The sequence below is a fragment of the Heterocephalus glaber genome, unplaced genomic scaffold (assembly GCF_053883595.1).
Source record: "Heterocephalus glaber isolate CG9 unplaced genomic scaffold, H.glaber_assembly_v1.0 deba00001503, whole genome shotgun sequence".
In the NCBI taxonomy this organism is placed as follows: domain Eukaryota; kingdom Metazoa; phylum Chordata; class Mammalia; order Rodentia; family Bathyergidae; genus Heterocephalus; species Heterocephalus glaber.
In genome coordinates, this window is record NW_028258323.1 from 2473234 (window position 1) to 2497423 (window position 24190).

General features: G+C 38.3%; 1 protein-coding gene across 1 annotated transcript; it reads left to right on the forward strand.

Annotated features, from left to right (window-relative positions):
• The first annotated feature begins 3255 nt into the window (after positions 1-3255).
• Positions 3256-13702, forward strand: Dspp (dentin sialophosphoprotein). The gene is made up of 5 exons (XM_021248831.2): positions 3256-3347; positions 7452-7527; positions 8588-8668; positions 8815-9786; positions 10253-13702. The coding sequence occupies exons 2-5, from the start codon at positions 7477-7479 to the stop codon at positions 11840-11842; spliced, it is 2694 nt and encodes an 897-aa protein (XP_021104490.2). The 5' UTR covers positions 3256-3347; positions 7452-7476; the 3' UTR covers positions 11843-13702.
• Positions 13703-24190: the final 10488 nt, after the last annotated feature.

Here is a 24190-nt window from a genome sequence, read left to right on the forward strand (position 1 = left end):
GATTTTGCAGTAAAGAATTTACTGGGTGAACCTAATCTAATCAAATGAGCCTTTTTTTTCTTTATTTTTTTCACTAGTCTAGTCCCGTTGTGATTCTGTATTAATTTTGGAATCAATTTCTAAATTTCTTCATGAATTCTAACTGGCATTGTATTAAATCTGCAGATAAGTTGTAGGAGACTTGGCATCTTAATAATATGGGGTCTTTCAATCTATTATCATGGTACTTATCTACAATTTATTTAATTTGCCTTTAATATCAGCAACATTTGCAGTTTTTGGTGTTTATGTGTTCAAATTTATCACTGTGTATTTCACTTGCTGCAATTATAAATGTATGACTTTTAATTTAAAAATTTGATTGTTCATTGCTAGTTGTATAAATAAAATTGGCTTTGCTTATTAATATTGTGTCCAGTGACCTTGTTAAACTCATGTACTAATTCCAGTGACCCTTCTGTGGATTCTGTTGGATTTTCTACAGAGATGATCATTTGTCTGAGAATACAGTTTTATTTCTGTCTTTCCAATATGAATGCCGTTTATTTCTGTTTTTGCTTTAGAAGACAGAATAATGTTGGACAGAAGTGGTGAGAACAGATATCTTTGTCTTGCTCCCAGTGTTAGGGGGAAGTAACCAGTATTTCAGCAGTAAATGGTAAGTTAGATGCCTTCAATCAGGTTGAGGAAGCTCTCCTCTATTCCTAGCTTAGAATTTATGTTTATTCATTTATTTTTAAATGAGGAATAAATATTATATTTCTTTTTTTTTTTTTTGGTACCGGGGATTGAACTCGGATCCTTCTGCTTGCAAGGCAGGCAGGAGAACCATTGAGCTAAATCCCTGGCCCAATATTATATTTCTTGATTTTTTTGGTGCCTACTGAGACCTGTTTTACTATGTTAATATGATGACTTAAATTATTTATTTTTAAATGTTAAATTTATCTTGCACATTCAGAATATATCTTACTTGCTCATCATGAATTTTTCTAGGCCATTAGGGTTGATTTACTAATATTTTGTTTAGAATTTGTGTCTTTATATTTAAGATGGATATTGGTCAGTAGTAGTGTTTTCTTGGAATGTCTTTCATTTGGTAACAGTAATGTTGCTGTGATATTATGACTTGTAAAAGCATTTTCTCCCTTTCAGTTTTCTGGAACTGTTTGTATGGGACTGGTATTCACAGATTCACCAAGGAAGCCATTGGTCTCAAAGTGTTCTTTATGGAGAGGTTTTAAGTTATGAATTTAATTTCTTTAGTAGATATGAGGAAATCTATTTTTCTTGAGTGTACTTTGGTGTTTGGAGTCATCTATCCATTTTGTCTAAGTCGTTAGCTAATAAGCATAGAGTTGTTTCCTAAGGTGCCCTGATCAGAATTTATAGATCCTTATAGGAGGTCTGTAGAATTGGCCACCTTGTCATCACTCTCCTTCCTGATATTGCTAATTTGTGGCTTTTTTCTCTTTTTTTTTGATTACTCTGGACAGAGTCTTCTCAATTTTATGGAGATTTACAAAGAACCAACTTTTAGCTTCATGGATTTTCTGTAGTTTTTCGGTTTTCTATTTAATTAATTTGAATGAATTCTGATCTTTATTTCTTTTTCTACTTTCTTTTAATTTTTCCTTCTTTTTGTTGTTTCCTAAAGCAGAAGCTGGGGTCATTGTTTTGAAGCCTTTTTCTTTTTGTATATAGTTTTGAGTGCTAAGTAATACTTTAGTGACATCACACACATTTTGATAAGCTGGTTTTTTGAGACAGAGTCTCTCTATGTTGTTCAGGCTGGCCTTGAACTCACTATGTAGCCTAGGCTTGCCTTGAACTTGTGGCAATCCTCCTGCCTTAGCCTCCCGAGTGCTGGGATTACAAGCATGCACACTTGAACATTTATTTTATCTTTGTTGGATGATGTGCTCTGTGAATGTCAATTAGATTAAGTTGGCTAATACATCCATTTAAATCTTGTATGTAGATCCACCTGATTTTCTATCAGTTATTCACAGAGAGCTACTGAAGTCTCTGGCCACTAGTCATGTAATGCAAAAGGAAGGATGAAGAAGGCAGTTTCAGTTCATCAATGTCCATGTGAGTCCACGTGTGAATTGAGGATGTTGCTTCTAGGAGTGATGTGAGCATTCTTAAAATTTGGTAAAGTCCTTTAAGAAGCCTAAATAAGTGTGTTGTACAAATAAAAACAAAGTGCTTGTTGTGAAAATCTGGCTTCAAGGCAAATCTCCTTTCCATTCTCTTCACCCCCTTTCAACCTTACCGCATTCACTACACACACACACACACACACACACACACACACCCTCCCTATGTAACTTTCTGGAGAAACCACTGTTAGATAATGGCATAGTATTTGTGCTCTAATGTGTTTCACACCCTTCAGTATTGTAGCATGAAAAAGTATAGCATGTTCCTGAAAATTCTGAAATAGTACACAGAGAGACATGGATTGTCAAGTATTGAACTCATACACTGGAGAAGTGGTCTAGGGATTCCATGCATCATAAGAAACACCTAGAGCTCAAGAGAATGATAATTTCAAATACCAAGGTTTTGGCTAGAAACAGCCTGGTTTTCTATTTAGCACCTACAGCTAAGACGATTGAAAGCTAAATCTGTTGTGTATGTGTACTTTTTTACTTCCAGATACCTTAAATAAATTCTAATCTTTTGAATATCTATCTTAAAATTTTAGTTTGAATCCTAAATTGATAGATTTGTAAGCTTTGTATCACTGTTTACCTTAGATCATGGGAATTACTGTTTATAGATTGTTAAAGGTCCCTTGGGCAACATCAAGACTGCTGCATGTGGACAATTTCTTGAATTATAGCACAGAAACTTTAATACCTACCTCAGGAATGATAGGGGACTTAAATAGGCAGTCATATTTACTAAAGAAACCTAGAGTTTTCTTAGATTGCCAACCTTAGCAAGACAAGAAATGTCAGGGTGACAGAGTTTAAGTAGCCCTTTTCAGATATATCACACTGATTCTCTATATTTAAGATGCAAAACAGCCTTCCAGGAGCTATTTAATTAAGTGAAAGTAAGTCTAGTCCCTTTAGAACCAAATGGTTCAGTGAGCAAATACATATCAACATGTGAGGAAGTGGGGCGTTATTATGAGCTCACAGACACAGGGACACTTTATAACCCCATATCAGGGATCCGAAACAGTGATTGGCTGAGAAAATTATCAAACCGAGTTTAAATTTCAGCAGGTAGAAAATTGTCATGCAAAAGTCCAGGACAGTGTGCCACTCTCAGTCTTCAAAAAGAAAGATAAGAAAAGCTGGATTTTCAAAGTCCCTTTGAAGGCTTTTAAGGTAAGATAGACCATCCTCTTTACTTCAACCAACAGACTCCACTACAAAGAACTTTGCATGCCAGAGAAGACAACTTGACTTCAAAGAGTGCATACGAATTTTTTGATTAGATTTTTCTTCCTTTCTCAATTGTCATATAGAGAAATTATTATGAAACAATAGAAATCTATATGGTGAGGGAAGCCAAGTCCATCTGATTAAGATACTGCATCACTGGGAACAGGACTTTGCCATAGCCAGTACGTTAAAGTATCAGTTGCTGTTAGAAAGAGTATACTTAAGATAAAGCAAATATCTAAGCCTAAAGGGATTAGAGTATTTTATATGTAATTGACTAAAATTCCGTTACTGTTATTTTTATCCAGAAAAAAAGAATTTTAGATCTAATCAGAGTAACTTTTCAGCTTTGGCACTGCAGTGTGATGACAGGATTTAGTGAAAAAGGAAAGAAAAAATCTGTTCCTCTTAAAATAGTAATATAGTAACATCAAACCATTGACTCTCACTAAAATTAAACATGGATTTGGGAATTTTACCTAACATGGCATGCTACACTTCTTTAAAATTCTGGCTATCTCACCTTATTATAGGCTCTGTGAGAGAAGGGCTCAGTACCTGTATTTATTAGGGCTTTGTTGACTGACTGAATGGATCCCAGTTCACATTTAATAGCTTAGCACCAGCAAAGTCAATTTTGGCCTGTGAAATTAATTTTTTGAGGTTTGATGTTAGAGTTCTGAAATCCAGTTTAAAACACTTCTGCTTAGGATATCTAGAGATTCTGACTGAAATCACACACATTTTCTGTTTTAAGTATTATGATGGATTTGCAAAAAGAATAACAGGTCATCCCAAAATTGGCAAAACGTGGAGTGGAAATTTGATTATCTGGTCACTTTGATGAGTTTGGATAAAAATTTGATAACTCCAATTTAAAAAAATCTCACCTTAGGCTTTCAAACAATCTGCAATTAGACTTTGCTTCTCACTACTTTCCTAGTTATTTGCTTAGATTAACTTGCTAATTACTGATCTCAGTTCATGTATGACAATAAATGAAATCCCCTAGTGGCAGAGTCTCAGTTCTGAGGCTTCTGTTTTAGGCTGATGACATTTGGGCCATTTCCATATTGGTCTTTCCAGCCTTTGCCTGCCTAGGCAAATGGTGACAGGGAGCACTGTGATTGTTTTTGGAGTGGAGTTGTGAGGATGCTGAGGGGACAGACAGGTTGATGGATTGCAGGTTGGAAATGGGGGGGCACACACTGTAGCCCTCATTACAGGGCCCTTCCCAGGACACACCAGCTCCTCCAAATCACACTGTAGATCAGCCCTCCACAGTCTACGTAATGATCAGGTTGGTGACTTAGCTTGCTAAACTATTGGACTTCCGTCTCTCTGTCCTCAAGCTCTCCATCACACTTGTCCTGGAGTCACCTCAACCTCATTTTAGTCTACAGCATTTCTGAAGGAGGTCTAGCTATTCTTGGCTTTTTGCTGAACAGCCACAAGAGTGAAGTAGTTGTTTTACTTAGTATCTCTAGAACTACATCCTCTCTTCTCTGAGGAAATACCAATGATTCTTTTTTTCCCCATTAAGTTTATTGGTACACTTTAGGTATATAATGCAGTTACATTCATCATTGGGATTTTGTACCTTTACATGATGTATCTTGGTTCTTAATTTTTCCCCATTCCCCTGCCCTCCCTTCACCCCCTTCACCCTTCCCTATTTACAAAGACTTTGTTTCCATGCTTTTCCTTTTCTAATATTTTTTCTTTTCCTTTCTTTTCTTTCCCCTACCCCTCCCACTTCTCCTACTCCTTTAGATGTTTTCTTACTATTTCACAATATCAATTATACATTTTAATTCTTATTTACACTTTTAGTTTTTCACACCAGAGAAGCTATTCAGTATTTAAGCATGTGTGCCCTATTTATTTCACTTAAGAGTATGGCCTCAATGTGCATCCACTTAGCTATAAATGTCTCTAGTTTTTCATTTTTTATGGCTGAGTAGTATTCCATTTTATAACCCCCCCCATCTTCTTCATCAAGTCTACAGTTGATGGGCAATTGGGTTGTTTCCAAGTTTTAGCTATTACAAACTATGCTGCTATAAATATGAGTGCACATATATCACTGTGGTATGATTCTTTTAATTCTTTTGGGAAGATACCCAGCAGGGGAATAGCTGGGTCAAATGGGACTTCCAATCCTAGTTGTTTGAGGTATCTCCATATTGATTTCCACAGTGGTTGCACCAGTCTACACTCCCACCAACAATGAAGAAGTGTTCCTTTTTCCTCACAACCTGCCAGCATTTGTTATTGGTTGATTTCTTGACAGCAGCCATTCTTTCTGGGGTGAGGTGGAATCTCAGCATTGTTTTCATCTGCATCTCTTGAATGACCAGTGATGTTGAACATTTTTTCATATGTTTATTTGCTGCTTTTACTTGTTTGTCTGAGAAATGTCTGTTCATTTCAGATGACTATTTTTGAATTGGGTCTTTATATTTGGGGGTCTGATTTTTTTTAGTTCTTTATATATTCTAGATAGTAGATTCTATGATAGTAGATTCTATGATTCTTATGACAGTTGGTATTCACTGAGGTTTTATTACCATTAAATTCAGTCAAGGCCAGTTTATGACATGTTTCATATAATCTTTAAATCCAGTGGAAGTTTATGAAATAGGGGAAAAAATCTTTCCTTTCCATAATAATACTATCATGACATCCAATCTTCAGTAAGTATAAACAAAATTTTTGATTCACAGAGATTGTAAAATGTCTCTTCCAATGTGTGAAAAATATGTCTTAGATCAGTGGTGGTGAACCTATGGCAAGCATGTTGCTTGTTTTTCTTTTTTTGTGGTACCAAGCGACTGAACTCAGGGCCTTGTCCTTGCAAGGCAGGTGCGGTGCCCCTGAGCTAAATCCCCAGGCCTGTTTTTCTTCTAAGTCAAAAGATGTTAATGTTTAAATTGTTTTTTCTAAACAAAAACCTCAGTATTCAGGTTTAATTGCAGTATTGCCACTTTGCTATAATTAAGTGGGTTTTGGGTTGGAGTTTGGGCACTCAGTCTCTAAAAGGTTTGCCATCACTTTCCTGGATGTTTTCTGAATTTGAATTCTAATAGAGGTGAGGAATCATGTCTTTATGTGTCCCATGTAATAATTAGCATCATTTCTTAGGAGACTGCAAAGTGCCAAACAGTGCTGGATATGTTCATACTAAAAGGTACATATTCATGAAATGCTTTCCTGTGCCACCTTTTTCTGACCTTCGCATTGGAAGACAATGGTCACTGAGACATTTGGTAGCTCACAGCAGGGCAGAGGAACAGATAAATAACCTGACCTTTGTAAAACAGCTCAGCACGATGCTGGGGAGGTGTGCAGGGATCTCTGGGTGTAAAAAGGAGACACCAAATGTCCTTGGACCTGGAGTCAGAGAAAGCTTCTCAGAGATAATTTTCTGCTAAACCTTCGGGTACTCTGAGGTACAGTGCTATTATTGTCCTAGATGAAAGAAATGAAGGTTTAATGCAGATACTTATATTTCTCAAGCTAATATAGCCTGTAGTGAGACAGAATTTGAACCTCGGTCTCTGAATCCAAATCCCATGTTCTTTCCACTGGGCGAGGCTCACAGTCCATCATTTCATCTCTTACAGTCTGATGTAGCCAAATCCCATAGATTGGGTCAGAGATCACAAGAGCTCCATCTTTTAAACTCAATTTTAGTAGATTTAGTTAACACTTAATTAAAGCTATTCAGAAGAGAGCCTTGTTATTGCCATCAAGAAGGACAGCAGAAGGACAAAGTCACAGCTCTGCCCTCTGTGCCTTTGTGGCTGTGGCCCTTTGTTGGCACAGGCTGTAAAGGGCCAGGAAGCTACTTCAGTACTGACCCTGGCAATACCCTCCCACGTCTCCATAGCCGCACAAGGTAGAATTTGGGAACATCAGAAATCTTGTGTTGGATGCATACTCCTTGCCCTAAAACAGAGCAGATGTTACAGACCAAAACAATATATTGTTGTGGTTACTGCTTTTTATATGAGAGTAATTTTATATTATTCTTTTTAAAAACAGCCATTGATTATTATTCCTAAGGAAAATGAAGATAATTATATATTTTTGCATCTGGGCAGCAGCATGGGCCATTCCAGTAAGTATATTCTCAGAAACCTTTCTTACTTTGCTGTCTATTTTAGCCCAACATAAATATTTCTTCCAGTCTTTGCAGGTACTGAGTTTAAAAATTTAGATTTGCATTAAAGAGTTTGCAAGATATCTTTGAGGTCTCAACAAAAACAAATACCCAATCCAATTCATGCTCCCATTCCTCCAGATAAAATTCATGTCATGTCAGAAGAATATTTTAAAAACTCATTCAGATTAATTTACATTTAATGTCAAGAAGTTATGGAGACTTTATCCATCTTTATTTTGTGCTGTGAAAATTTCATTTTAATATAAAAAAGCCTGTGTTGTTTAGAAAAATTTAAAGAAAGAACAATAGGGAAATTGTGATTTTTAACATATAAGAAAAATAATTTATTATGTGTTAAGTTTGAAGTAATTATTTGTATGCTCACTGTGGAAAATTTAGAATATATGAATAAAAGTGGGCAAAGAAACATTAAATAAATCAGGCCATTTAGAATTTTAATAGCCAACCCCCATGTTTAACATTTTCATATGCTATCTTAGTACCAAACATGCTGGTATTTCTGTAGTTGAGAACTTTCCTAAATATTCCAAGTATTCTCTTGCGGAGCCCAGCAGTAGTGGTGTGTACTACTTGATTTTGCTTCTGCCTGGTTGTGGTCACATTCCCCTATTTTCTTAGGCATTTTGGCCAGGATTGTATTTAGGATAGGTCCTGTACTTAGCTTCTTATAAAGAAACACCAAAAGTCTTCTTGTCTTTATAAAGGGTTATTCTTCTACAGTTGAGATAAAGTGATGTGGCTAAAACGTCAGTAAAATTGGTGATAGCATAATGAAAAATATCCATAAGCCCAGTTTAAAATTCTAGTCCTGTGATAAACTGTTTTTTTTTTCTACCTGGTTAGATCATGGTTTTACCTTTGTGTTCCATATTTCCTTCTCCCTGAGGGAAAAATGTGTGTGTGTGTGTGTGTGTGTGTGTGTGTATGTGCTTGTGTAATAATTATGCACACAAAATAAGAGTCTGTACAATATCCAGTGTTTACACTTTGGCAGGTTCCTCAAATCAGACCACTGGAGAGACATGCTATTGAAAAATCTGTGAATCTTCTAGAAAAATCAAAAGTGCCACTACAGGTATGGGATATAAAATGTTTTCTTTTCTTTCTATTCCAAGCTGTTTTTGCATTCCATTAACTTCTGAAATTTTCACCCATTTTTCTAGCTTGCTTTACTTCAAGATGATACTCATGGTTTACTTTTGAACTGTTTCTCTTCTCCAGTATGAGCTGAATGCCAATGACACGACTGGAGAAAATGGTGTTCTTCCACATGAAGGCGAATTAAGAAGACAGCAGTCCATCAAGGACAGTTACACAGGGGAAGGGACAGGCTATGAGTGGGCACATGGAGGAGAGGATGACCCCTCCTCCACACATCCCACTTCAGCAAATAATGAACAGGGTGCTGAGGAGGAAAGTGGTGGTGCAGGAAAACAGAAAACCTATGATCATGATAGGATACATGGAGAAGAAGATAACAAAACAGCAAATGGCATCAGAGGACAAGGAAACACCACTGGCAGTGCTGCAGCAGTAAATGAGAGCAATAGTAATGGACATACTGATCAAAGCACAAAGACTGGGGTCGCTGGCAATGCAGGCCAGAATGAAGATGCCACTGTTGCCCATGAAAATGGACCTCAATTAGCTGGAAGCAATAATAACATAGGCGGTGTTGATGAAACGGGAGGGAATGAGGGGGATCCAAGTGGGACACCAGCTCAGAGAGAAGGAGAGGGAAATGGGAATCAGGAGGCTGAGGCAGCACCAGGCAATGGAGAAGATGCTGGCCTGGAGGACTCTAATGGGAGTCCTAGTGGGGATGGAGCAGATGAGGATGAAGACAAGGGCTCTGGTGATGATGAGGGTAGAGAAGCAGGGAACGGAAGAGAGGGCAGTGATAATAGCAAGGGCCAGGAGGGCCAGTCTCCTGGAAGAGAAGGTGACACTAGCATAGGTCAGAGTTCAGTTAGTACTGAAGATAAAAACTCTGAAGAAAAAGGAGAGCCCCATAAGGACACAGATGAGGACAGCACCTCTGATAGCCAGGAAGATTCTGACGGTGTTCCCACGGGCAACGGCAGCCCAAGAACAGAAGACGCCCAGAACCCCAGTGACAGAAAAAGCAAAGGCGTTGAAAATGGAATTACCCAAGAGTTAGGCCCAAATGCTAGTGGGAAGATCCAAGATAAGGTTGGTTTTGAATCTGATTTTTGTCAGTGGCAGTTTAAATTTTTTCCTTCCACTTTCTGATGAGGGCACAAAAATAAATACTGATGATCATACAGGTATAATCTATGTCATTTGAATATTTAATGAAAAAGCTAGGTCCTCATTAGACTTTAATATAGAGCAATTTAAAAAATCAGACATTTCTGAACATTGGATCAGAATCCTAGAAAAGTCCATGCTCAATACTGATTTCACCATGTAAGGTTTACAAGCTCCTGGCGGGGGAAATGTGGATGGGTTGTTAATAGATCTAAGCCCCAGAATCTGTTCAAGTCTGAATAAAGCAGGTTTGCACAAGCAACTGCTGAGAAGCACTGGAAGCTGAACTCTTACTCCTGTGATCACTTTTCTCAGCTAATCCTCCTTGGACCGATGTAATTTTTCAAATATTCACTAATTGATCTTTCTTTTCTCCATCATCCCACAGGGAATGGACATGGAAGTTCCTAGCAGCAGAAGTAATGCCACCAAAGAAACTGTGAAAGTCAGTGAAGACAAGGAGAATAAAGGAACCCATGGAATGAGCAGGGGAGACATCAAGACCCATGGAGAGGAGGACAGCATAGCAGAACCTAGCCCAAAGCCAGTGCCTGGAGACAAAGCAGGGCCTAGCAAGGCAGGTGGTGGCAGCAACAGTGATGGCTACAACAGCTATGATCTTGATGACACATCCATGCAAGGTGACGATCCCAACAGCAGCGATGAGTCTCATGGAAGTGATGGCACTAACTCAGAAGGGGCTAATGGCAGCAGCAGCCAAGGAGATACCATGCACAACTCTGATGAATCCAAAGATAATGGTGACAACAGTGACTCAAATGGGGGAGATGACGATGACAGTGACAGTACATCTGATGCTAATGATGGTGACAGCGATGGTGATGGTGACAGCGAGAGTGAGGAGAGTGATGAGTCAGATGGCAGCAAAGATGAGTCAGAAGGCAGTGACAGTGCTGACAATAGTGACAGTGAAGCAGACAGCAGTGACAGCAGTGACGGTGCTGACAGTAGTGACAGTGACAGCAGTGATCGTGACAGTGACAGCAAATCAGACAGCAGTGATAGCAGTGACAGTAGTGACAGCGACAGCAGTGACAGCGACAGCACTGACAGCAAATCAGACAGCAGTGACAGCAGTGACAGCAGCGAGAGCAGTGACAGCAATGATAGTAGTGACAGCAGTGACAGCAGTGACAGTGACAGCAGTGACGGTACTGACAGTAGTGATAGTGACAGCAGTGACAGTGTCAGTAGTGACAGCAAATCAGGCAGCAGTGATAGTGACAGCAGCAGCAGCGACAGCAGCGACAGCAGTGACAGTGACAGCAGCGACAGCAGTGATAGCAGCGACAGCAGTGATAGCAGTGACAGCAGCGACAGCAGCGACAGCAGTGATAGCAGTGACAGCAGTGACAGCAGCGACAGTGACAGCAGCGACAGCAGTGACAGCAGCGACAGCAGCAACAGCAGTGATAGCAGTGACAGCAGCGACAGCAGCGACAGCAGTGATAGCAGCGACAGCAGCGACAGCAGTGATAGCAGTGACAGCAGTGACAGCAGCGACAGTGACAGCAGCGACAGCAGTGACAGCAGCGACAGCAGTGATAGCAGTGACAGCAGCGACAGTGACAGCAGCGACAGCAGTGATAGCAGTGACAGCAGCGACAGCAGCGACAGTGACAGCAGCGACAGCAGCGACAGCAGTGACAGCAGCGAGAGCAGCAACAGTGACAGCAGCGAGAGCAGCGACAGCAGTGACAGTGACAGCAGTGACAGCAGTGATAGCAGTGACAGCAGTGACAGTGACAGCAGTAACAGCGACAGCAGCAACAGCAGTGACAGCAGTGACAGCGACAGCAGCATCAGCAGTGACAGTGGGGATAACACATCTGGCAGCAGCGATAAAAGTGACAACCAGAGCAAGTCTGGTAACGGGAACAACAATGGAAGTGACAGTGACAGTGACAGTGATGACAGTGAGGGCAGTGACAGTAACCACTCAACTAGTGATGACTAGAACAAAGAAAACGTGGTAAGAGACAGGAAATACAGACTCCCCACAGGACGAAGAAAGGAGAGAACTACTGGAAGCTGTGCAAACACCACTCACTGTCAAGGACCCAGTGACAGTGCTGAGCTGGCTGGGGGCCAAGCCCCAAGTCCCTCAGAGAGAACCTGAAACGCAGGAATTTTGGTACACACGTTAAGAGATATCTGTGTCCTGAAAATATTTTGTTAGAATTGTGAATATAAACATGCAAGAACGATTAACATATTGCTTAGTACTTTACACAGAAACCTGGAGCAATCATTTACTACACGATAACTTGAATAAAATGCCAGATGCATACTTCAGAGAACACAGTAAGCAAACTCATCCTAAACATCCAGTGTTGCCCTGCACACCAGGAGTCATGCATCCAGAGGAGGGGTCTGCCCACTGTGCAAGAAAGGAGCTGTCCCATGACACCAGCTTGGCTGCTGACTTGTGTCCTTGTTCTGGGGAAGAAATATCCTTGTAACATGAAAATAAAAATTCATGGCAATTTTTTAACCTATGTGGGGCACTATCACAAAAAGTACTTCCAAATTGTCCTTGAGTATCTAGCATGAGAGTTCTAAAGATAGTAGTCAGGAAAGAACTCAGGCTGGTTTAGACAAAATCTATACAATATTGCATTTCTACAAACCACAGGAAATTGAGTACAAAATCCCTACGACTATCGACAAACCCGGCACAGCGCCTAGAACAGTGTTGTGCTTCCAGCAGTCGCTCTCTGAATACTAAGTGAATGGCACACGAATGGATGACTCTGGGAGGTGGGGTCAGGGTAACTCCGTGTCCAGGGCCGTGCTATCAGTTGTCTACATGTCAGTCTTCCCAAGTCCAACTTGGTTCACAAGTCCCTTGTAAATCTCAACATGCCAGGCTCCCAGAACAGACCCTGAGATTCTCTTTTCTCTATCTATCTCTTCAATTAAGCCAATGTTGCTAGGGGGTAATACCTGGAAAATTTCTCCTTCTTATTTGAGAGTCATGTATCTGAGCATAGACCATTTAGCTTTTGCATGAATAGGGTAATTCTTAGTCTTGGGACCAAGCCCAAACCCTAGAAAATGAGAATTTTGAAGGTGCATGAGAAGATTGATTTTTAGTGGGTGGATACATATCATCCACTCTCAGGACTTTTGAGAGTGAAAGAGGTGCTATGATTAATTATATGGGAACAAGGTGTAAAATGGAGATTGCTCCAGGGAGACTGGAGGATACCATGACTCTAACAAATAAACCATGAGGGTATTTTTCAAGATTTAGTAGTGGTGCTGTGTAATTTCCCTCTTTTAACATTTAGGAAATTATTTTAGATTTGTCCTAATTCCAAAGCTAAAAATTGTATTAAGAAGTTATGAATGCAACTTCTTCAACATTAGTTTTCAACTAGTCTTCAGTTGATAACTTATGTTCCAATATTAGGCATATTCTACTAAAAACTTTTTAGAAGGTTTTTTTTTCCTGCCTCCTTCCTTTATGCAAAAGTTTTTTAGTTAAGAAATCAAAATTGCAAGGAATATTGCTGCAGTCTTTAAAAATGCTGCTATTTATAAACTACTTTGTGACTCCTCATACTGTAAAATGTCAGGTCTCTGCTATATCTCAGTCATGTAGTAACACCAAATCTTTTACATTAATATATGCTTTAAGTTTTCAATTCTGTTATACATCAGAATTTTTTATTTGTTTCAATTTGTAAAGCACTGCTTCTAGTATGTCACATCTATTTCAAAAGTCAGCAATGTATGTAGCATTCTTTGTAAACTGTACAAGATGTGTAAATGAAAGACAAAATAAATTTCAGTGTTATAATAAATATCTACTAATCCATCCGTCTCATCACTCCAGGCCCAGAGGAAGGGGTTTCTGGGCCACCTTCTGTCCCACCACTCTTGCTTCAGAGGAAGGGGCTTCTGGGCCACCATCCATCTCACTGCTCCTGGCTCAGAAGAAGGGGCTTCCAGGCCACCATCTGTCCTGCCACTCCCAGCCCAGAGGTAGGGGCTTCCAGGTCATCTTCTGTCTTGCTGCTCCTGGCTCAGAGGAAGGGGCTTCAGGGCCACCACCCTTCCCACCACTCCTGGCCCAGAGGAAGGGGCTTCCAGACCACCATCCATCCTACTGCTCCAGGCTCAGAGGAGGGGGCTTCTGAGCCCTTGTCCAACCACTCCTGTTTCAGAGGAAGGGGCTTCTGGGCCACCATCCATCCCACTGCTCCTAGCTCAGAAGAAGGGGATTCCATGCCACCATCCATCCCACTGCTCCCAGCCCAGAGAAAGGGGCTTCTGAGCTGCTGGCCCACCACTCCCAGCTCAGAGGAAGGGGCTTCTGGGCCACATCCTTCTTGCCACTCCCAGTCCAGAGGAAGGGGCTTCCAGGCCACTGACTGTCCTGTCACTCCCAGTGCAGAGGAAGGGGCTTCTGAGCCACCATCCCACCGCTCCCAGCTGAGAGGAGGTGAGCAAGAGTGCAAACAGCACCCCCCGCCCTGCCTGGGTGGAAATGAGAAGACATGAAAACAAGTCTCAAAACCAGACTACCAGATCACCTACAGCAAACCCAAAGGGAAATGAGATGTAACACTCTGATACTCAACCACCTGGCAACAAAAGGGGATCTGGAAAAAATGAAATCAGAAATAATTTCTCAGATAACAGGAGAAATTGTGCCCCTAGTGCAAGACATGATTAATAAATCTAGAGAGGAGCTGAGGAACATGATGGAATCCCAACATAAGAAACAAATGGAATCCATAAAACAGATGCAAATAGATTTCCAGGACATGAAAAACTCTATTGAAAGTCTACACAGCAGAATGAGCCAATGTGAGGACAGAATTTCAGATATAGAAGATAAGATTGCAATTAGTGACCAGGAAAAGAAAAATGGCTTCAAAATTATAAGGGAACATGAGAAATCAATCCAGCAGATGCTAGATGATGCAAAGAAGAATAACATAAGACTGATTGGGCTCGATGAAGAAACAGGAGAGAGTGCAGATGACATAAAAAAATCTCTTCACAGAAATAATGGCAGAAAACTTCCCAGGCAGGGGAAAAGAGCTTGACATACAGATAAGTGAGGCATATAGGACTCCAAATAGCCTTGATCAAAAAAAATCTACACATAGGCATATAATTGTTAAGATTCCAGAAACACAACAGAAGAACAAAGTTCTCCAAGCAGTCAGAGAAAAGAAACAAATCACATACAAAGGAAAGCCCATCAGAATCACAGCAGACTTCTCAACGCAAACCCTCAAGGCAAGAAGAGCTTGGAGTGACATATTCCAAGCCCTAAAAGAAAATAGCCTCCAACCCAGATTGATGTACCCTGCAAAACTATCTTTCAGAATGGATGGAGAAATAAGATACTTTCATGACAAAGAGCACTTTAGGAACTTCGTGAATACCAAACCAGCACTTCAAAGAATTTTACACAATATCCTAGGAACAGACATTGAGTATCACAACCCCAGGAAGCAAAGCAGAATGAACCCATCTGGCATGACAAGAAATTAAAGGTAAAGGGGGAGAACCCAACAAAAAGAAAAAGTCATGGCAATGACAAGTCAATATGTTTCAGTTATAACCATCAATGTTAATGGTCTCAATTCACCAATCAAAAGAAATAGGCTGGCAGAATGGGTCAAGAAGCAAAATCCAACAATATGCTGCTTACAAGAAACACACTTAATTCAAAAGGAAACTCATAGACTGAAAGTTAAAGGGTGGAATACAATACTGCATGCGACAGGAACCCGAAAAAAAGCAGGAGTAGCTATCCTCTTGGCAGATCAAGTAGATTTCAAACCAACACTAATTAAGAGAGATGAAGAAGGACACTACATCCTTGAAAAGGGAAGAATCCAAGAGGAAGAGATGACAATCATAAATATCTATGCACCAAACACTAGTGCACCCAACTATATAAAACAAATACTAACAGACATGAAAAGTCATATATGCACTAATACAATTGTAGTGGGGGACCTCAACACCCCACTGTCACAAATAGATAGATCAACTAGACTAAAAATAAGTACTGAAATACTAGAACTCAATCAAACTCTTGAATGAATGAACTTAACAGATGTTTACAGAGTCTTCCAATCCACAAAATCAGAATACACATTCTTCTCAGCTGCACATGGGTCATTCTCAAAAATAGACCACATATTCACACATAGAACATGTTTAAGTAAGTGCAAAGGAATGGAAGTTATCCCCTGTATATTATCAGACCATAGTGAGATGAAATTCGAGATCCATAGCAAAAGAAACTCAAAAAATTTCATAAACACATGGAAATTGAACAACACACTTTTGAATAACCAATGGGTCACAGAGGAAATTAAAGAAGAAATCAGACAGTTCCTTCAATTAAATGACAATGACAATACAACATATCGGAATCTATGGGACACAATGAAAGCAGTCTTACGAGGGAAATTCATAGCAGTGAATACACATATTAGGAAAATAGAACAAGCGCAATTAAACAACCTGATGCTGAACCTCAAGCTTCTAGAAAAAGAACAGCAAGACAACCCCAAAGCTCATATAAGGGAAGAAATTATAAAGATCAGAGGAGAAATCAATGCAATGGAGACTAAGAGAATGATACAAAAAATCAATGAAGCCAAGAGTTGGTTCTTTGAAAGAATCAACAAAATTGATAAACCTTTAGTCAACCTTGTCAGAAAAAGGAAAGAAAAGGCCCAAATCCATGCAATTAGGAATGAAAAGGGTGAAACTACAACAGACCCAGCAGAAATCCAGAGGATCATCAATACCTACTTCCAGAACCTATATGCCAATAAGATGGACAACACAGAAGAAATGGACAGGTTCCTAGATACATTTGAATCACCAAAGTTGAATGAAGAAGACCTAACAATTCTGAACAACCCAATATCAACCAATGAAATTGAAAACATAATTAAAAATTTACACTTATTTACACTTCCAGTTTCTCACAATAGAGAAACTATTCAGTATTTATGCATGTGTGTCCTATTTATTTCACTTAAGAGTATTGCCTCAAAGTACATTCATTTAGCAATGAATGTCTCTAATTTCTCATTTTTTATGGCTGAGTAGTACTCCTTTAAAAAGCCCACATCTTCTTTATCCGATCTCCAGTTGATGGGCAATTGGGCTGCTTCCAAGTTTTGGCTATTACAAATTGTGCTGCTATGAACATATATCACTGTGGTGTGATTCTTTTAATTCTTTCGGGAAGATACCCAGCAGGGGAATAGCTGGGTCAAATGGTACTTCCAGTCCTAGTTCTTTGAGGTATCTCCATACTGATTTTCACAGTGATGAAATCATGGCAATTAGCATTTCTACCTCCTTAAATATTATAATTTCATGCATTGTTAATGTTGAAATTCTTCTCCTGTAGTTATTTTGAATTGTAAAGTTAGTTGTTGTAGACCACAGCTGTCCTATTAGTTGTGCAATATTAGGACTACCTTCTACCCTCTGATTGTGTTTTGGTACCTATTATCCACCCTCCTGCTGTCTCTCATCCTCTTCTCTTCCTACTCTCTAGTGACCTCTATTCCACTCTCAACTTCTATGTGATTAATGTTTTTAGTTTCCACAAATGAATGAGAACATGTGGTATTCTGTGCCTGGCTTATTTCAGTTAATATAATTTCCTCTGGTTTGAAATCAACCAATAACAAATGCTGGCAGGGCTGTGAGGAAAAGTGGAGCCCTTCTCCACTGCTGGTGGGAGTGTAGACTGGTGCAACCACTGTGGAAATAAATATGGAGATGCCTCAAAGAACTAGGATTAGAGGTCCCATTTGACCCAGCTATTCCCCTGCTAGGTATCTTCCCAAAAGAAATAGAAGAATCATACCACAGTGATATATGTTCATAGCAGCACGATTTGTAATAGCCAAAACTTGGAAGCAGCCCAATTGCCCATCAACTGGAGATTGGATAAAGAAGATGTGGGCTTTTTAAAGGAGTACTACTCAGCCATAAAAAATGAGAAATTAGAGACATTCATTGCTAAAAGAATGTACTTTTAGGCAATACTCCTAAGTGAAATAAATAGGACACACATGCATAAATACTGAACAATTTCTCTAATCTGTTCCACTGGTCCTCAGGTCTGTTTCTTTGCCAGTACCAGGCTGTTTTTAATCACACTAACTTTGTAGTATAGTTTCAAGTTGGGGATTGTGATACCACCTGCCATGTCTCTGTTGCCTAGAATTGCTTTCACTATTCTGGGTCTCTTCTTGTTCCAAATGAATTTTTGGATTGTTTTCTCAAGGTCTGTGAAGTATGCTGCTGGAATTTCAATTGGGATTGCATTGAATCTATATAGCAGTTTTGGAAGTATGACCATTTTCACTACCCAGGAGCAAGGGATGTCTTTCCATTTTCTGATGTCATCTTCAATCTCTCTTTTCAGAGTGCTATAGTTTCCAGAGAAGAGGTCTTTGATTTCTTTTGTTAGGTTGATTCCTAGGTTTTTCAGTTTTTTGGATGGTATTTTGAAAGGAATTATTTTCCCTATTTCTCTCTCAGTGAGTCTGTTGTTCATGTAGAGGAAAGCTATTGATTTTTGTGTGTTGACCTTGTATCCAACTACTTTACTGAATTTGGTTATTCAGTCTAGAAGGCATTTGGTGGAGTTCTTGGGGTCTTTGCTATAGAGCATCATGTTATCTGCAAATAATGACAATTTGACTTCTTCATTTCCTATCTTTATTCCTTTTATTTCTTTCTCTTGTCTAATTGCTGTGGCTAATGTTTCCAAAACTATATTGAACAGGAGTGGTGATAGTGGTCATCCTTGTCTTCTTCCTGATTTTTGTGTGAAGGATTTCAGTTTTTGACTATTTAGTATGATAGCGGTTGTTGGTTTTTCATAGATGGTTTTTCTCAGATTGAGGTAGAGACTGTCTCTTCCAATTTTTTCTAGGGTTTTTATCATAAATGTGTGTTGGATTTTGTCGAGTGCTTTTTCTGCATCTATTGAGATGATCATATGGTTTTTGTCCTTGGTTCCATTGATATAGTGTATTACATTTATTGATTTGTGTATGTTGAACCATCCCTGCATCCCTGGGATGAATCCTACTTTTTCAGGGTGTATGACATTTTTGATGATCTTCTGCATTCTATTTAACAGTATTTTATTAAGGATTTTTGCATCTATGTTCATTAGTGAGATTGGCCTATAGTTCTCTTTATCAGTTGGGTCTTTCTCTGCTTTGGGGATCAAGGTGATGCTTGCTTCCAGGAATGAATTTGAGAGTATTGCTTCCCTTTTCATTTCATTGAAGACTTTAAACAGTAGTGGCAGTAGTTCTTCTCTGTCTTGTAGAATATGACAGTGAAGGAATCAGGACCTGGGCTTTTCTTAGTTGGTAAGTTTTTAATTATATTTTCAATTTCATTAATTGATATTGGGTTTTTGAACTTTTAGGTCTTCTTCATTCGACTTTGGTAATTCATACATATCTAGGAATCTGTCCATTTCTTCCGTGTTTTCCATCTTATTTGAGTATAGGTTTTCAAAGTAGGTACTGATGATCCTCTGGATTTCTCCTGGTTCTGTTTTAATTTCATGCTTTCATTCCTAATTGCATGGATTTGGGCCTTTTCTTTCCTTTTCTTTTTGATAAGGTTGGCTAAGTCTTTGCCAATTTTGTTGATTCTTTTCTTCATTGATTTTTTTTTTGTTATCATTCTCTTAGCCTCCATTGCATTGATTTCTTCTCTGATCTTTATAATTTCCTCCCTTGTATGAGCTTTGGATTTGTCCTGCTCTTCTTTTTCTAGAAGCTTGAGGTTCAGCATCGGGTTGTGTAATTGAGCTCACTCTGTTTTCCTCATTGGAGTATTCACTGCTATGTATTTCCCTCATAAGTCTTCCTTCATTGTGTCCCATAGATTCTGATATAGTGTATTGGCATTGTCATTTAATTGTAGGAACTGTCGGATTGCTTTTTAAATATTTCTCTCTGACCCATTGCTGATTCAGAAGTGTGTTGTGCAATTTCCATGTGTTTATGAAATTCTTGCTGGTTTTTTTTGCTATTGATCTCCAATTTCATCACAGTATGATTTGATAATATGCAGGGGATAACTTCAATTCCTTTGCACTTACTTAAATGTGTTCTCTGAGCAAGTATGTGGTCTAATTTGGAGAAATACCCATGTGCAGCTGAAAAGAATGTGTATTCTGATTTTGTGGGGTGGAACACTCTGTAGACATCTGTTAAGTTCATTTGTTCAAGAGTTTGAGTTCTAGTATTTTGTTGTTTATTTTTTGTCTAGTTCATGAATCTATTTGTGATAGTGTTATATTGAGGTCCCCCAGTACTATTGTATTAGTGCTTATTTGATTTTTCACATCCATTAGTATTTGTTTTATATAGTTTGGCACACTAGCATTTGGTGCATAGATATTTATGATTTACATCTCTTCCTGTTGTATTGTTCCCTTTACAGGGATGTAGTGTCTTTCTTTTTCTCTCTTAATCAGTGTTGGTTTGAAATTCACTTGATCTGCAAAGAGGATAGCTACTCCTGCCTTTTTGGGGGGGTTCCTGTCACATGGGATATTTTTTTCACCCTTTAACTTTCAGCCTATGAGTTTCTTTTTGAATTAAGTGTGTTTCTTGTGTGCAGCATATTGTTGGATCTTGCTTCTTGAGTCATCCTGCCAGCCTATTTCTTTTGATTGGTGAATTGAGACCATTAACATTGATGATTATAACTGACACATATTGACTTATCATTGTCATGACTTTCTTTTTGTTCAATTCTCCCCCTTTGTGTTTAGTTTTTTGTTGTGCCCAATGGATTCATTCTGGTGGGCTTCCTGGGGTTGTGATTCTTGTGTTTTCCTAGGATATTGTGTAAAATTTTTTGGAGTCCTTGTTTAGTATTCATGAAGTTCCTAAGGTGCACTTTTTCATGAAAGTATCTTATTTCTCCATCAATTTTAAAAGTTAGTTTTGTAGGGTACATCAGTCTGGGTTGGAAGCTGTTTTCATTTAGGGCTTGAAATATGTCTCTCCAAGCTCTTCTTTCTTTAGGGGTTTCCATTGAGAAGTCTCCTTTGATTCTGATGGGCTTTCCTTTGTATGTGATTTTTTTCTTTTCTCTAACTGCTTGTAGAACTTTGTTCTTCTGTTGGGTTTCTGGAATCTTAGCAATTACATGCCTATGTGTAGATTCTTTTTGATTACAGCTAGTTGAAGTCCTATGTGCCTCAGTTATATGTATGTCAAGTTCTTTTCCCCTGCTTGGGAAATTTTCTGCCATCACTTCTGTGAACAGTTTTTTTTTTATGTGGTCTACACTCTCTCCTGTTTCTTCCTTGACTTTGATCTGTCTTATGTTATTCTTCTTCACATTGTCTAGCAGCTGCTGGATTGATTTCTTGTGGTCCCTTATTATTTTAAGAAATTTTTCTTTTCCTGGTCACTATTTGCAATCTTTTCTTATATATATGAAATCCTGTCCTCACATTGACTCATTCTGCTGCATAAACTTTCAATGGAGTTTTTTTTATTAAATCAATTTATTTCTTAAAATAATTTAACTCCAAATACAACTGTTGAATTTACATTGAGTTATAACCACAATTCATGTTTTAATTGAAATGTCAAAGTTTAACAACTGACATTGTTATAAAACAATAAATGGTTGTTCAATTTTAAATGGTCAGTTGTGTTAGAGCTCAACAACTAACTGTGAGCTATAATCTCTGGGAATCCCCAAATCAATAATGATAAGTCTGTTTTCAAAACCTACTGAAGTCATTTTTGAAACCCTGATCAAGATTTAATAGATGCATGATGACAGTTAAAAAAGAAGAAAAAGAAAAAGACTCCCATAGTCTTTAATGTTTGATTGGCTAAAGAGACAATTAAAGCTTAACCAGTGCTAACACAGGACTACTGATAGGAACAAAAAACTGAAAAACAAAGAACCCAACAGAGAGAAACAAAATGCTCAGTTCACGCAGACACTGACAACATTCATATGGGAAAAATCCACCCTTGAAAACAAATATCAGACATCCTTAGGCAACATTTCTTTATATAGAAAAGCAAGTATCAGTTGTTGTACTACAGAATAATGATGGCAACTGTAGCAGTGAGTCAAAGGTTTAGTCCTAATTCTATAAGCCAAAGGACAAAAATCATCAAAGCACCTTTCAACAGTTTAAGGAAAGATTTTATTATTTTTTATTATTTTTTTATTTATATCTTTATTGGTACATTTTAGGTATACAATACATTTACATTTATCATTGAGTGCTTGTACCTGAGCATGCTGTATCTTAGTTCTTATATTTCCCCCCATTACCTGTGCACCCTTCACCCCCACTACCCTTCCCTATTTACATAGACTTTGTATCCAGGCAAGATTTTATATAATACTTCTGATCAGATGCTGGCTTGTTTTGTGTAAGTTGAATAAAATGAAAGGCATCATTTATCATCTCTATCATACCTTAAAGGAACCCAAAAGTCACAACATTAAGAGACAAAAATTTTAAGAAAAAATTCTGCCTTTGTATAAAAGTAAAAAACAAAACAAAAGAAAAACCTGACCACAACAGCTGGGTCTTTGGATCAAACCATAATATTTTTAAGGCATGTTAGAAAAACTTTCATTTATCTAGTTGCTAGTCTGATCAGGGCATAACATAAGCAGTGACCCAAGTCACCAAATTTCCTCTCTAGACACTATGATTTCATTTGCCAACAAGTGTAATGTTCTTGCTCTTGAGCTTTTTATTCCCATCTCTGCAAGCACATTCATTCTCGGCGATTTGGATTCATGCCGAAGACAGAAGAGGCAGGAGGCCTCCCATTCTGGGAAGTTTTGATGTCTTGTCATTACACAAGTAGGACTGCATGCAAACACTCAACAGGTGGTCACATCAGTTCTTAGCAACATCTTTACAGTAAAAGCCCACCTTACTGTCTGACAAACATTTCTAGCCAAAACTCCAAATTTGATAATCTTTTCCACCTCATTTTGCCAGACTTTTCACATTATTTCACCTACTTTTTGTGTCTGCATAGCAATTCATGATATAAAACTGTGGAATCTGTAGAGCTGTTTCTAATACACAATCTTAGTTGTCATAAATAGGTATTACGAATTCTAAAACACAGAATCATTTTTAGAAGTTAAATGCTTCAAAACTCAACCAATTTACTAACAAATATTTCTATTTCAGTAGATAAATCATACTTCTTGAATCTTTGATTTTTCTAAATGTTTGGGTCAAATCAACTTTTACATGGTGACATTTGCCTGAAGAAAATTGATTAAAACTTTTTTCTCCTATAAACAAGGTGCTTTGTAATTGAAGATTATAAAAAATTTATACTGAAGAATGTAAATATTCACAATTCAAAGATTCTCTAACAAACTTGTCTAGTTTTACTCACATTATTTCTTCAATTTTCTCATCTATGAAAAATACTATCGACCCTTCTTCTACCCTCAAAGCCTGATGCCAGTTACTAAACACTTGAGGGTTACTGATGATTTCTATGATGTAGAAAAAATTCTTAAATAATTTTAAAGAAAAAATGTTTTTGAAATACTATATTCTGCAGTGTAGATTCTCAGTATAGGTAATTGTCTCTTGTGCCAAATTCTTAGGAACGATAAACACGTATGTACACACAGACACACATCCTTCTTTCAGTTCCACACATAAGGCCAGAGGTTATTTGCACAAGACTGTGGAACCAAGAAAATTTGGGCACTAAGTATATCACAGGCTCAGTGATATTGCAGTTCTAAAGGCCAAATTTCTCTCCAGAGGGTGGGCTCAAGATCATCTCTTCAGCATTTCTAACTCTGAAGTGAGGTGAAAACATTTCTACATTTGATCATAAAACTTTTGAATAGGTTTTTCCTGTGCCATTACTCATGCAAATGATAAATACTTCATGGGTATCAAAACCAAAAATATCAGAGCTTGAGCACCTTTTCAAAACAAAATATTCACTCCAGCTTTATTTGCCACTTCAGTAATCAGGGCAGAATTGTTGTAAGAAAATCTTTTTTATAATTCTCCAGGAAAATTAAAGATAAAAGGCTTTTTGTCTCTCACCTTCCACATTATAATTTATGTTCTACTTTTAAGCCCAAATTATTTCACATGGTTATTCAATTGCTTAAACGGCTGCAGTAAAGCTCTGCCACAGCAAACTAGATTTCCAAAGCAGGTTAGCCAAGGTTCACATCACACCATAGTCCTTAAAGGTGAAAAGGAATTTGCTGCTTTAATGAATGTAAA

Bases quoted from the DNA above. Each gene is read 5' to 3' on its own strand.
- Dspp (XM_021248831.2), top strand. From the start codon at position 7,477: ATGAAGATAATTATATATTTTTGCATCTGGGCAGCAGCATGGGCCATT. The intron at 8,669-8,814 runs GTATGGGATATA...TCTCTTCTCCAG, and splicing joins AATCAAAAGTGCCACTACAG to TATGAGCTGAATGCCAATGA. The intron at 9,787-10,252 runs GTTGGTTTTGAA...ATCATCCCACAG, and splicing joins GTGGGAAGATCCAAGATAAG to GGAATGGACATGGAAGTTCC.